The 14319-nt window shown below is 44.1% G+C and overlaps 1 protein-coding gene across 2 annotated transcripts in view; it reads right to left on the minus strand.

Moving 5' to 3' along the window:
- vps8 (VPS8 subunit of CORVET complex) overlaps nt 1-14319 on the minus strand; it is a 624186-nt gene that overhangs the window by 540655 nt on the left and 69212 nt on the right. For both annotated transcript variants that reach the window (XM_067987929.1, XM_067987930.1), the window contains exons 15-17: nt 9590-9664; nt 5821-5856; nt 3328-3418 (exon numbers count right to left, since the gene is read on the minus strand). In XM_067987929.1, coding sequence (XP_067844030.1) covers nt 3328-3418; nt 5821-5856; nt 9590-9664 — 202 coding nt within the window. The remainder of the gene's footprint in view (nt 1-3327; nt 3419-5820; nt 5857-9589; nt 9665-14319) is intronic.

Here is a 14319-nt window from a genome sequence, read left to right on the forward strand (position 1 = left end):
GGTGAATCCCAATGGTGAATCTCAGCATTTTGGCAGGTAGAAGTAATTAGGGAGGAAATTGAAACTGGGGAGAATAATATTGCAGAATATGAATAACAAAAGTAGAAAACAATGAATTAGAAAAACAGAAAGAAATGGGATTTAAACATTGTGACAAATAGGGACGATTATGTCTTCATTTCATGGTGTTTCAGGGTGTTAGAGTAAATTTAATTGAAATTAAAATTGACTTCAGTCAGCTGTATCTTTGGGAGATCTGCACTAGGATCCCATTGTTTTGTGGTAAAGTTGTTTTGTAGTGACCAATACACATGACTGGCTGCATGCAATCAGCCCTACCCATCATATTTAATGGGAACTGTCTGGGTTCTCTTTATTTCAATACATATCTGTCTGTATCTTATTATAAATCTTACATCTGAACACACTTCCTCTCTGTTCCACTTGATTTCCTGCTGTCATGTTTGCCACACTTTTTGTGTCAACTTTTTCCCATATCTTCATTTATAATAGTATTTGCTTAAATAAAGCTGTTACACTTGGTAATTGCACAATTTGGCCATTGGGTGGCTTTGAGGCAAATTTCTGGACGAATTCTATCAGCTCAGACACCATGGGCTCAATTTAAAACCGAGCCAGGAAGGGGGCAGGGGGTCAAAATGAGGTCCGGAAACCCATTCTTTCCGGTTTTCCGGACGTCCTTACAATTTTGACATTGGATGTCTTTTATTTTTTTATATGTCGGTTTCACATCTGACTGACCGGCTGTTTGTCAGGCTGGTCTCAGTCGGGCTGGAGACCAGACAGTGAGGGGACGTCTTCAAGTAAGTCTGCAGGTAAGTCTTTGCTTGTATGGATTTGGAGGGGGGGGCCCTACGGGTGGGCATAGGTTGGCACGGGGTTGTGAGTCTTTGGGGATAGGATCAGGGGTCAGTCATGGGGGCTGTCGGGATCGGGGGTCATCACGGGGGTCATCACGGGGGTCCGTGAACATTGAGGGGGGGGGATCGGGGGTCGGAAGAACGGAATGTGGGGAGGATCAGGGTCGGAGGATCGGGGTCGGGGGTCTGTGATCGGGGGTCAGGTGTCCACGATCGTTGGTGGGGGGGGTGGGGTGTCGGTGCAGGTAGGTTTGTTGGACCTGGGGGAAGCACTCCTGCTCCTCCGGGCCCACAAGCTGTGCCTTTCTATTAGTAAGGGGACTTCTCACCTCCTTTCACGAGGCATAAAACAGAAGGACTGGGAATCCCAGGCTCCTGGGGCTGAAATCGGGAATTCAAGAAAAATGGAGGCCTGAAGTCTCCTTGAAATGTTTTAAGGCCCGACCCGCCTCCTGGGAGCGGGTTGGTCTCCGCCCCAGTGAAAACCAGAAATGGGCGGGTTGGAGGCAGGTCTGAAATAGTGGTAATTTTCAATGCCCCCCGCCCCCAACCCACCTGTTTTTTACTTTGAAAATTGAGCCCCATGAACTCGATATTAACCCCCCACAAAGGGTGGGAGAGGGTCGGGGTTTAAAAAGTGACATTCACGGAACCTGACCCCAACACGTGCCCACCGCCATTTTTACAGCGGTGGACAGCAGGGGCATCCGAGTGTCACACGTACTGTGTCCTGGAGCCTTTTATCGCAGATTCACTTCATTGACCACCAGACCTTTCTTGCCACCCCATCACAGTTGCACCCCCCTCCATCAGCTTCTCTGTACCACGTTCTGGAACCCTTGTACCCCCTGCTACTCCTCCTCCATTCTGGCCTTTTCATGGACTTTGCACCAGAGTCTTCGTGGCCCATTCTCACTATCAGTCTCTCTAGCCTCAAACGAAGAGTTTTCCTGAGTCTTCTCTGCACAGTACTGCTCCTAAAGTTTTGCTGACTTTCGTTCAAAAGCAGTGTTCCTCCATCCGCCAATTTGCTTCTATGTTTAAATTATATTAAATTTTAAAATATATTTTGATCTTTTAGTATGAATTCATCTATTTATTAATATAAAATGTTTTCATTCATCATAATGTATTCTATTTCTTAATCGAAAGCGGTCTATTTTCACAACAAAAACAACTTGCATTTATATAGCAACTTTAATGTCGAAAAAGGTCCCAAGGAATAGATGCTGAGCCAATGAAGATATTAGGAGGGGTGAGCAAAATTCTGGTGAAAGAGGTAGTTTTAAGGAAGATCTTAAGGGGAGGAGGGTGGAGAGGCGGAAGGGTTTAAAGGAGAGAATTCCAGAGCGTGGGGCCTAGTCATGGACTGAAGGCATGGCTGCCAATAGTGGAGTGAAGGGTATGTGATGCACAAGAGGCCAGAATCGGAAGAACGGGCAGTTCCAAGGTGGTGGTGGGGGGGTGGGGACAGAAGCTATGTAGGGCTGGAGGAGGTAACAAAGAGAGGGAGGGTTGAGGTCATGAAGGGATTGAAACTCATCTATCAAAATTTTAAATTTGAGGCTTTGGGGGACAGGTGACCAAGGTTGGTCAGTGAGGACTGAGGTGATGGGTGAGCAGGACTTGGTGTGGGATAGAATATAGGCAACAGAGGTTTGGATAAGAGCAAATTTACAGCGCGTGGAAGATGGGAAACCTGTATTCTGTACCTCAGAATTTTTGTTTGCTGCAATTGGCTGAAGGAAGAAAGATTTCCTGTAAAATGATTATAGGATAATTAAAGAGGTACATAATGAATTAGAAAGTAGAAAAATACAGACTACAACACTTTGCCAATGAGGAAGAAGAAAATAGACAGATATTCATAACAACACTATTGTCATAACTTTCTCAAGATAGATAAGAAATATCTAAGACTACCAGGGTCATTGCTGCTATGAGGTTTTTCCTCATGTTCGTCTTAAGCCCCAAATACACCATATCATTCTACATAATCTTCCTCACTGTGTTGAAGCCCATAACCCTTGCACAATCTTCTAATCCAACTCAATCTTCCCTGGGAATGCACAACTGTGGAACTCCTTACCTCCCTCAACTTTCCATTCCTCCTACAATCTTCAAGCTTTTAAAACCCAAGCTTACTGTCACTTAATCACAACTTCTCAATTTACTTAACTTTCCTATTTTTTTCGACCTTTGTGGTATTTGTCACGAGGGGCCTTGTCCTTTCACCTAAGTTTCTCAATGAAGAAAATCTGCACATCATACTAAAATGCACAGCTGATCAGCACACTTATTTTCAGCCCCTGCAACCAGTCAACATATAGCAGCAGCTTTTAAAAAAAATTGCTTTCTTTGAAGAATAAAAAAAATTCTTAAAATCTTAAAAACTATCAAACAAATTGATCAATGCATTCTGTAAACATGAAAGATTATCACTCACCAACTACTGCCTTGGCTTTTCCTTCATGAAAGGACCAGGCCAGAGATAGTGCCTCAATGAACTTTTCCTGCTTCAACAGGTAATCCACCCTCTGCAGACAGAGCATTACGAGAAAAACATACATCAAGGTTTCTACTTTTTTTACAGTAGGATCTATAGGAAGTATGTACTTCCTTACTGCGTTACAGCATGAGCAGACCAAGTACGTGTCATCCGTAGTTTAACTGCCGTGGTTGTTGTGGTCACCTGATTCCACAGTACAGCTACGGCTTAAAGACCAATGAGCCACGCTTCAAATGCCACTTCAATTTGATCTAAGTTTCAAACACTGTCAATGGAAAATTTAGCTAACGTTGCAAAGACGTAGATTGCAAGCTTTAGCCATCATAATAGCTAAATGGGGGTTCTTTGGGTGAAGCCAACGAACACAATTTTTAAACATCACATTAAGGAAAAAATTTTGGATTCAATTTTTTTTAAAACAAAGTTCTTGGAAAACTAGCATGAAAAGAATAGAATACTACTAATTTAAAATTTTAATTTTAGAATCACTAAAGCTAGTGAAAATATCAATTTTCCACATTATCGGGTAGATGCCAGTGTTGTAACTGTACTGGAACAGCTTGGCTAGAGGCGCAGCTAGGTCTGGAGCACAAGTCTTCAGCACTACAGCTGGGATGTTGTCGGGGCCCATAGCCTTTGCTGTATCCAGTGCACTCAGCCGTTGCTTGATATCACGTGGAGTGAATTGAATTGGCCGAAGACTGGCTTCCGTGATGGTGGGGGTATCGGGAGGAGGCCGAGATGGATCATCCACTCGGCACTTCTGGCTGAAGATGGTTGCAAACGCTTCAGCCTTGTCTTTTGCACTCACGTGCTGGACTCCGCCATCATTGAGGATGGGGATGTTTGCAGAGCCTCCTCCTCCCGTTAGTTGTTTAATTGTCCACCACCATTCACGACTGGATGTGGCAGGACTGCAGAGCTTTGATCTGATCCGTTGGTTGTGGAATTGCTTAGCTCCTGTTCCTATACTCACTAGCACGTGGCACTGGTAGTAATCCTGAGATCACTACCTTTGAAGTCCTGCTTTTTAATTTATCTCCTAACTCCTTAAATTCACCTTGCAGGACCTCATCCCTTTTTTTTTTACCTATGTCGTTGGTTCCAATGTGGACCACGACTACTGGCTGTTCACCCTCCCCCTCCAGAATGCCCTGCAGCCGCTCCGTGACATCCTTGACCCTAGCACCAGGGAGGCAATATACCATCCTGGAGTCACGTTTGCGGCCACAGAAACGCCTATCTGTTCCCCTTACAATTGAATCCCCTATCACTATAGCCCTGCCACTCTTCTTCCTCCCCTCCTGTGCAGCAGAGCCACCCGTGGTGCCCCGAACTTGGCTCTTGCTGCTTTCCCCTGATAAGCCATCTCCCCCAACAATATCCAAAGCAGAATATCTGTTTGAGAGGGAGATGGCCCAAGGGGACTCCTGCTCTACCTGCCTAGTCCTTTTACTCTGCCTGGCGGTCACCCATTTCCTTTCTGCCTGCGTAATCTTTACCTGCAGTGTGACCACCTCACTGAACGTGCTATCCACGATAGTCTCAGCATCGCGGATGCTCCACAGTGAATCCACCAGCAGCTCCAGCTCCGAAATACTGTTAGCCAGTAGCTGCAGCTGGACACACTTCCTGCACACATGGTCGCCAGGGACAAGATGGGAGACAGTTACCAGTTTTGTGTTATTTTAGGATTCATACAACCAGCTAGAGGCACAATCTTGTTTCACCAAGGCTTCAGTTAGTAGCTTTACTGTCAAGGTGCAATCTATAGTAACTTTACTCCAGAATAAAACTGGATTTGTATCTTGTTTATTACTGAATTCTGGAACTATAATGTTGAAGTTAGTGCCCCCATTTCATGCTAGGGCAGTTTCACAAAACAAGAAGTCCTCTTCCAAGCCTCCTGAAATTGTTCTTTTCCAACATGCCTACCAGTTTTTAAAGAAAATTTGCTTGCCTCCATGTGCCAATTTTTGTTTTTGTGTGAGCAATTTATCCTTAATTTTGGCATTTAGGAGAAGGAACTACGCCATGTTGGGGGGAGGGACAAGCAGGGATGGTACAAAATGTCAGATAGGAGGATAAACACGATGGGCTCATGCGGTGGAGTCTGTATGCTGGTTTGTATCCACAACAGTGTATCCAAATGAGTAACAGGGATGAGAACTAGTCCATCATATAGGTGGATGTTATTACCTGAATGCCAATTCAGACGGAAATGGTTCAATGCAGGGTATAAATAGACACAATTGCCAAGAACATATTTTTCAGGCTGTACTGAATCTAGGAGCGAGAGCTTACTATACATGGTAGGTCAAGCTGTTCAAATGCATCAAGGCCAGCTGATTGTGGAGAAAATATTTTAACTGAACAAGAGCCAGCCAGGTCCTCCCACAAAACACCAGTGAACAATTTCAACTTGCTTACCTCCCGCCAAGTCCTCAGGGTAATCACATGCACTGACTAGAAGAAAAAAGAGAAAAACAAAAAATATGTGGATAAGTATATGGATAAGTAATACCCAAGATTTCCTTGTATGCAGCAATGAGAGGCACTATCAAGTTGATCCATAAATAAAACATAAGGTTCTGTCATTTCAAAGTTTTGCATCTTAACAATGGAATCATACATTTTTATCTCATCACCCCCCCAAGCTCATCATTTTCAGCAGTACTCTGAGCTCATTTGGCTTTAACCTTTTGATGTTTTGTGGCTACTTTTTTGACCAAAATAGATTGTGATTTTCAAGCGCTCCAGATCAAATAAATCCAAATTGCTTCCTCCTTTTATCCTCTCCAGTCCGTACCACGACCAATAAGGGGAGGAAACATCTTCTGTCGATGCTGCTCTTGATCTGTGCCAATAGATAGTGGGTGTGATTTAACTCCCAATTTTTCCTTCCTCCTTACATGGAACTGCCTTACCTTAAACGGCAGGGCTGAGATGAGCGACAGTGTGTGATAGGCATTTTCATAATTAAAAACTTAAAGAAGGAGTTTTTTAAAAATTAAAATACATTGAATTGTGCAGCTACCCTCCAGAATTTTGGTTACTCGAACCAATGTACTTGCATTCCAGCCAGTCTTGCCTCCCTCAACATCAGCTGGAGGGACAAATGTGAGCCTATTCACCTAAGTCACTATATTTCACTGCATCACGCTGCAGCAAAACGCAAACATACAGTTTGACTCTGATCGCATTGAAAGCGGCAGTTATTGCAGGGAAGCAACTCTGTTCAATATTATATTTTTTAAGAATGAATTTATTTTAGTTTGTATAGTAGCACATCGAAGTACCAAAGCACAGTGCCACAGCTCACTCCTGCACTCGTCCACCCATCGCATTCTCAATCTAGGCCTGGAGTTTCTGCCGTGGGTGTAATCCAGACGTCGTCCTAGAAACTGCATCCAAAGCTGTGCCCATTTTGCCGATGTCAAGTTATGCCCAAGTATCCTCCCAATCTCATTAGAATATGCCCAAACTTAAAATGGACATGAATCAGCATAAACAATCGGGGCCCAAGAAATGCCAAACCCACACCAGTATATTTCTTCTTTCAGGCTTAAACATTTAAGTTTCACTCATTTAACCATCATTCATGCACATCAGGAACAGCATGTTTAAGAACCTGCAATTGGGGAAGCTTTTCAATTTTTAATGTGACTTAAATTATGCCATAAAAATACAGTAAAAGAAACAGATAATATTAGAGCAGGTCTCAGTGAGAATAAATGAAAAAAAAATCACTCAGAAAATTGCAATTAAAAGATCAGGAAAATGATTTTGTTTCCTGAGTCTGAAAATCTGGTGGCAATGTTGAGAGACCCTCCCAAGCAAGTGCAATTGGAGGATACTTGTATTTGAGAGCTGGGGGTGCAGCCTGTTTTGTGGGCAGAGATTAGTTCAGACGGAGGGTTTGATGAATGGACATAAAAGATCGAAAAGACTTGGGCCTATTGGGCCTATTGGGCCCAACATTCCACGATCTTTTAAGCCATGTAAATTTTTTGCATCTGGATTACGAGTATATCTGGGCACAAGCTCGAAGGAATATCCTGGCACTTTGTAGAAACACCAGACAGGAAAAAAACACAAGCGAGCCTTACTTACATACATCCCAGGGACTAATTTTCAAATGCCACTAGCAGTGACCTTACAACAAGTTGACAGGGAGATGAATGACACTGGGAATAACAAGCATCGGGTTAAAGTGAAAATATTTTTAAAAGAAAGGGGGAAAAAGGAGACTCAACAAAGCTCGAATTTGATTGGTAGATTATTGGTAATACAAACATAAAATATTACTTGCAAAAAGAAAGTCGTAAATGCTGAAAATCTAAAATAAAAATAAAATACTGGAAACCCATGTCAATCCTTTAAAAGCAACTTCACAAGCCAACACACATCAGTTCTGTTGAAGGGTTATACCCATACTTTAACCTAGATACAGCTACTGATGGTTACTGCCCAACCAACAGTCTACTTCACTCACCACTGGAAAAGGATGGTAGGATGTGAAAGGAGCAGAGAGATATTGGAGTCTGTGAGCATTGACAAGGAGATTGCGGGGTGTTGGAGTAATGGAAGGGGCAGGTTCCAAAGTGTGGGAGTAGTGTGAGTGATATGTAGTACTGGTAGCATGGGGGTTAAGAGTGTTGGTAGGTGATACTAAGGATGTGATGTCAGATCCTGGGTGTTTGGTACAACTGGGAATGAGTAACAGGTGGATTTGTGGGGTAGCGGAGGGTCATGATGTGAGATCACTTACAGAAGTCCTCCTGTGTGGGAAGAATTGGAGTCTCGGAGTGTAGAAGAACTGGACTGGGACAGTGAGTAGTGGGAGAGAGGTTCCAAGGTCTAGGTCTGGTAAGGATGCAGCAGTGGTGTCATGGGGTTCTGGGTTGTGGCAATGCTGGGAGCAATTCTTGAGAAAGGACTTTTCTTTCTCCAGAGGCGGTATATCCTAAAGGGACTCCTTACACCAGCTGGGGAAAACCCTATTATTTTTCACTGGGTGACGCGTCACAGCAGGGACTGGTTGTAGAGGGATCCAGGAGAGGCGAGAAGCCGAGTGTGCCTCATGCAAATACAACACTACGAAGCCGGCTGAATACCACATCAGTCTTCGGAGACTGGGTTTCAATTTGCTAGCTATCTATCATTTAAAGCTCAATTTCTGCCCATGAGAAACCCTTTTGTAAATACTTGCCTTCCCACCTAATCTACAATGAACAGAAGGGGTAAGGAAGGTGGAAGAGATAAGGCAAGGGGGAAACAGAATAGGTAGAATAAAGTGAAACAAAATTAAGTGAAAACAAACAATAAGATAATTTAAAAAATGTAGGGAAAGAACAAGAACAGGTAGAAAAAAGGAAGGCGGAACAAGCACAAGTATGTACTTTTTTATTTTTAATGTAGCGTTTTGTTTCAGGTGTTTAATTTAGTAATTTAGGGTTAATGTTATTACAGTAAAGCTATTGCTGATGTGTGAGTAGCCTCATTATCGTAATGTATACATTTTTTCTGTGCTATAGCATGTGAGCTGAAAACAAACAAGAGCAGTGGATCCAGGGAGACGGGAACATCACTGCCAGCAGTCTATAATAAGAAGAAAAAGTATCCTAAGTATGCAGAATGAAAATATAAATGGACCAGATTAAACAATGAGCAAATAATAGAATATAAATAGGAAAATAAAATGTTTGAATTTACAGATATCACGACGGGAGGTACTCGTCCCCTTGTAGTCAGTGTCCACAAAGTGCAGTGAGCAGCATTACTTTATAGAATTGTGTGTTTTAGTTACTGTTCCAATCTATTGCCCAGACTCTAACAGAGATACCCAATAGGAACTTTTACTATAGCGAAGTGCTGCCCAGTGGCTGGGGGGGCACTTTTCCTTTTGACTCTGATGAACTGCAGCAGGATTCATCAGCTCCATTTCTGGCCAGAGAACCAGCAGCAGATAAGTAAACAGGAAAAAGAGTGGACGTGGAAGGTCAATATAGTGCCCCAACATATTTAATCCCTTCACTGGAATCACACACACCTAAAAAGCCCTTTGACGAATGCGAGAATCACACACACTTGTATTTTTCCATCAACATTCAGAAGCCTGCCTCATGTTCTAGTTTTTAACCATGATTATATTTCCCGAAAAAAATTTAGAGGAGTGAGGAAGATGCATCATGTTTACCTTAGTTCCCAGGTAGATAATTTGTCCTCCATAACCACTGACTGACTGGTAACATGCCTTTTCTCCAACCAGGGCCTTTTAAGAAATAAACAATACATTTTAAAAAACATGATTTTAAAAAAGAACAACTTAGCATAGAACAAATAATATTTCAATTTGTTTCAGAAGCCAATAAAGCATTGGAAAAAGTAATCTGAGGGGAAAATAATAATCTTCAGCGCCAATTATTTTAGCCTCCCCAATGACTTAGTGGGTAAATGTACCACCTGGTGCGGGGTAAATGTCCCAGGGTCAATCCCTGGTCTGTACTAAGTTAACTGATCTCAGCCAGAGTGGTAGCAGACAGGCTGTAATTGTTTCATAGAAACATACAGCACAGGAGGCGGCAGCCATTTGGCCCATCATGTCTGTGCCAGCTCTTTGAAAGAGCTATCCAATTAGTCCCACTCCCCTGCCCTTTCCCCATAGCCCTGCAAATTTCTCCTTTTCAAGTGTATATCCAATTCCCTTTTGAAAGTTACTACTGAATCTGCTTCCACCACCTTTTCAGGCAGTGCATTCCAGATCATAACAACTCGCTGTGTATAAAAAAATTCTCCTCCTTTTCCCCCTGGATTTTTTTGCCAATTATCTTACATCTGTGTCCTCTGGTTACCGACTCTCCAGCCAGTAGAAACAGTTTCTCCCTATCTACTCTATCAAAGCCCCTCATAATTTTGAACACATCTATTAAATCTCCCCATATCCTTCTCAGGTTTGCAGGATAGTGAGATGTTCACTATCAGAGTTTTCATTTGAACCCTGTTGGCAATTGCATGTACGTGGATATCTGGTGAGGTCAGGATCAAGCTTCGCTGTGGTGCTCCCAATAGCATGTCAACATTCACTGCCTCGGCTCAAACATAAAAAATGGCCCTTTGGGTGAGATTAAACAAACATGAGGTACTGAAAGACCTGCTGGCACTTGTGGGACTGTATCCCAGCGTTAGTCACCGCCTTCAGGAGATGGAAAAAGGAAAAGAAAATTAGGGACAAAAAAAAACCCTCATTTTTCACAAATCAGCACACAGAAAATAAAACAAACTCACTGTTGCAACAATCAGAAAAACAATTCTAATCAACCAGAATATAAAAATTGGTACAAAACATAATCTTGATTCTCGCAGTTTTAATATCATAAAATTTTATAAAATGCATCTGTCTTTCATGATTAGTCAGGGGAGGCAGGCTACTAGTAGTAAAACAGAGCCCTACAATACAATCCGTGTTCCCAACAAATGTAATGCACAACATCAACATTAATGCCTATGACTTCTGTTTATCAGCTGATAGACATTGTCTAACTATCAATAGCTTCAAGAAGAAAGAAAAATCTTTTATTCGTGTATAATTAATCATGTCCTTGGGATGTCCCATAGTACTTTACAACCATGAATTATTTTTTGAAATGCAGGGACTGTTATGTAGGCTATTGTAGCAGCCAATTTGCACACAGCATGGGCCCACAAAAACAACAACAAGAAGTTACATTTATGTAGCGCCGAAACGTCCCTAGGCACTCCTCAGGCGCATTAACAGGCAAAATTTGACACCGAAGCACACAAGGAGATATTAGGACAGATGGCCAAAAGATTGGTCAAAGAGGTAGGTTTTAAGGAGCTTCTTAAAGGAAGAGAGGTAGAGAGGCAGAGAGGTTTAGGAAGGGAATTCCAGAGCGTAAGGCCGAGGCAGCTGATGGCACAGCTGCCAATGGTGGAACGATGAAAATCGGGGCTGCGCAAGGGGCCAGAATTTGAAGAGCGCAGAGATCTCAGAGGATTGTAGGGCTGTTTGAAAACAAGGATGAGAATTTTACAATCGAGGCATTGCCGGACCAGGAGCCAATGTAGGTCAGTAAGCACAGGGGTGATGGGTGAACAGGACTTGGCAGCAGAGTTTTGGATGACCTCAAGTTTATGAAGGGTGCAAGGTCAGAGGCTGGCCAGGAGAGTGTTGGAATAGTCAAGTCCAGAGGTAACAAATAACAAATGAGACGAATGGATAGTTAATCTATTTTGAGGGGGTGATGGTTGAGGAAGGAATATTGGGACATCCAGAGAACTCCCTGCTTTTCAAATAGTGACATGGGATCTTTAACGTCCACCTGAGCAGACAGACAAAGTCACGGGTTAATGTCTCATCTGAAAGATGGCAACTTTGACAATACTGTACTCGCTCACTGATGTGTCAACCTAGATTATTCGCTCATGTCTATAGTAGGGCTTCAATCCAAACCTTCTAGCTCAGAGCCGAGAACTACCAACTGAGCCAAGCTGACACTGACTTCAATTTTTGTAAAAATTAGGAAATGGGAAAAGTGTATTTTTGTTTTACTTAAAAATTGGTGTGTTGGTAATGCAACACATAACAGAAGCAGAAGAATGGCACTGCCTTGGTATTTCCCAGGTGCAACAGGAATTTGCCATATGCCATTTTTCAGGACTTTTTAAAATGGGCTAGGCAGAATCAAGTTTCAAAAATCAAAAAAGAAAAGAAAAAGACTGAGAAGATAGCAAGATATTAGAAGAGTGATGAGAAATTTTGATTCACTTCAAGCTAAGACAATTCATTTTTTATACAATAGTACACTGATGTGTTAGTCATCAACCGGCAGATTAAAATCCCACAGAGATATCATCAGCTGAAAATAACCATTTTCATCTCTATAGTAACAAAAGTAGTCAAAGTACATATAATACAATAAATAAATTCAACAACTGGATTGTGCAAACTGCAACAGTATAGCAAGCACTAAATGAGAATAGATGTAGGGTTTTTCTTTAAATAGATGAAAAACATATGGGGCTCGATTTTCGCACCCCCATTCGGGTGCGCGCGTGGCGGGGGGGGGGGCTGTGAAAATCGGGGAGTCCCGGGGTGGGCCTGGAGCCCAGCTCAAACCCGCCCACTTCCGGCTTCCCCAGTGACGCGCTGACATGCGCGCGCAGCTCCCGCATGTGGGACTCGCGCCGGCAATTAAAGCTGGCGGGGTGCCACTTAAAGTATTTATTTAGGTATTTCAGGTCATTTAGACACCTGATTAACATGATATGTGAGGAGGGGTGGGATTTTCCAAGCAACTGGGACTGTTCCCCGTACTGGGGGAAACACTCCCAGTTCAAATAGACGTGTTGCAGCCAGCAGCCAGTGGCAGCTGCAAAGGTCCATTTGACAGGTTTGGGGGGGGGGGGGGGGGGGGGGAGACCCTCACTCATTGCAGGAGGCCACTCTGTCACTTTGGACAAAGTTTGGCCTCCACCACCCTCCTCCTAACAATAAAATTCACCAACTTGCACACTTACCCCGGGGTCCAGACACATGTACCTACCTTGCGGACCCCCTCAGATGTACATCTTCCGGATGGGGGCTGCCGTAGCTGCAGTCTTGACCTCCTCGGAGGACGAACAGCATCACCAGCCTCACCAGCCACGCTGTCCACCTCTGACACGTGGAGCCACATAACACAGTGCTGTGACACATCCACCTGCACAGCAGGAGGGAGGGCAACGGCAGAGAGAGATGCGTCGCAGAGGGCACTACCCTCACCACAGGTTCTACAGACCTAGGCTCAGCTTCCTGGACCTCTCTAAGCAGCAGTGCACACGGAGGCTCAGAGTCACTCGACATGTAGTCGTGGACATCTGGACTCTCCTTCATGCCGAGCTGCTCCCGGCTGGCCCGAGCACCATCTTCTTACCTGTCGCTGTCAAAGTCACCACTGCCCTCAACAATTTCTCCTCCGCATCCTTCCAGGGTGCCACCGGGGACATCACCGATGTCTCTCAGTCGTCTGCACAAAAGAGCCCTGCAAATACACCTACACCCACTCTGCAGTGACACAATGGGTGGCATCAGTTGTGGGTCTTCATAGCGATCCTCAGGAAAGGGCATTATTGCACAAACCAGACAAGATTCGCAAAGGTGTGGCAGTAGTGGTGACAATATAATATGTTGTGTGAGCTGATCAGAAATTAAACATAGGTAAAAACCATGACATACCCTTGTGCATCCCCTTCATGCTCACGACACGTTTGCCTTACGCTTCCTACTGCACATATGTGATGCATGCACTGTGGCTGCAACACAGGTAGTGGCAGGTTGAGTGAGGCTGACCATGAAAGAGATGCATCAGAGAGAGAGTATGAGATAGAGCCAGGAGATTGTATGAGGAGTGGGTTGAGTGGTAGTGGCGGGATGAGTACTGGCAACGTGAGTGAGTGCAGGTAAGATGAGGATGAGGTTTGAGTGGGTGTAAGGAGTGATGTGATAGAGTAGTGTTGGCAGTGCAGAAGGAGATGTGGGGTGGGGGCGGTGATGTGGCAGACAGAGTGTAGGGGAATGAGTAAGTGTACTCACTTCGGCTGACCTACTTAGGTCATTGAAGTGCCTCCTGCAATGTATGCAGGTGCGCGATATGTTGGTGGTGCAGGTGACCTCCTCTGTCACCTCGAGGCAGGCCTTCTTGGTGGCAGAGGCAGGCCGCATCCTCCTGCCCGCCGGAGAGGAAGATCTCTGTCCTCCCCCTCCTCCTCACCCCATGCAATAAGACCTGGAGTGAGGCACCATTAAACCTGGGAGCAGCCTTCCCCCTGGGCTGCTCCATGCTGTAATTTTGCCTATTTTCTGCAGCATCAGTCAGTGGAGGACTGCCCCTTTAAATAGGGCTCCTCCAGCTGACAGCCTATGCTGCG

This window comes from Heptranchias perlo, chromosome 7, assembly GCF_035084215.1.
Source record: "Heptranchias perlo isolate sHepPer1 chromosome 7, sHepPer1.hap1, whole genome shotgun sequence".
Lineage (NCBI taxonomy): Eukaryota > Metazoa > Chordata > Chondrichthyes > Hexanchiformes > Hexanchidae > Heptranchias > Heptranchias perlo.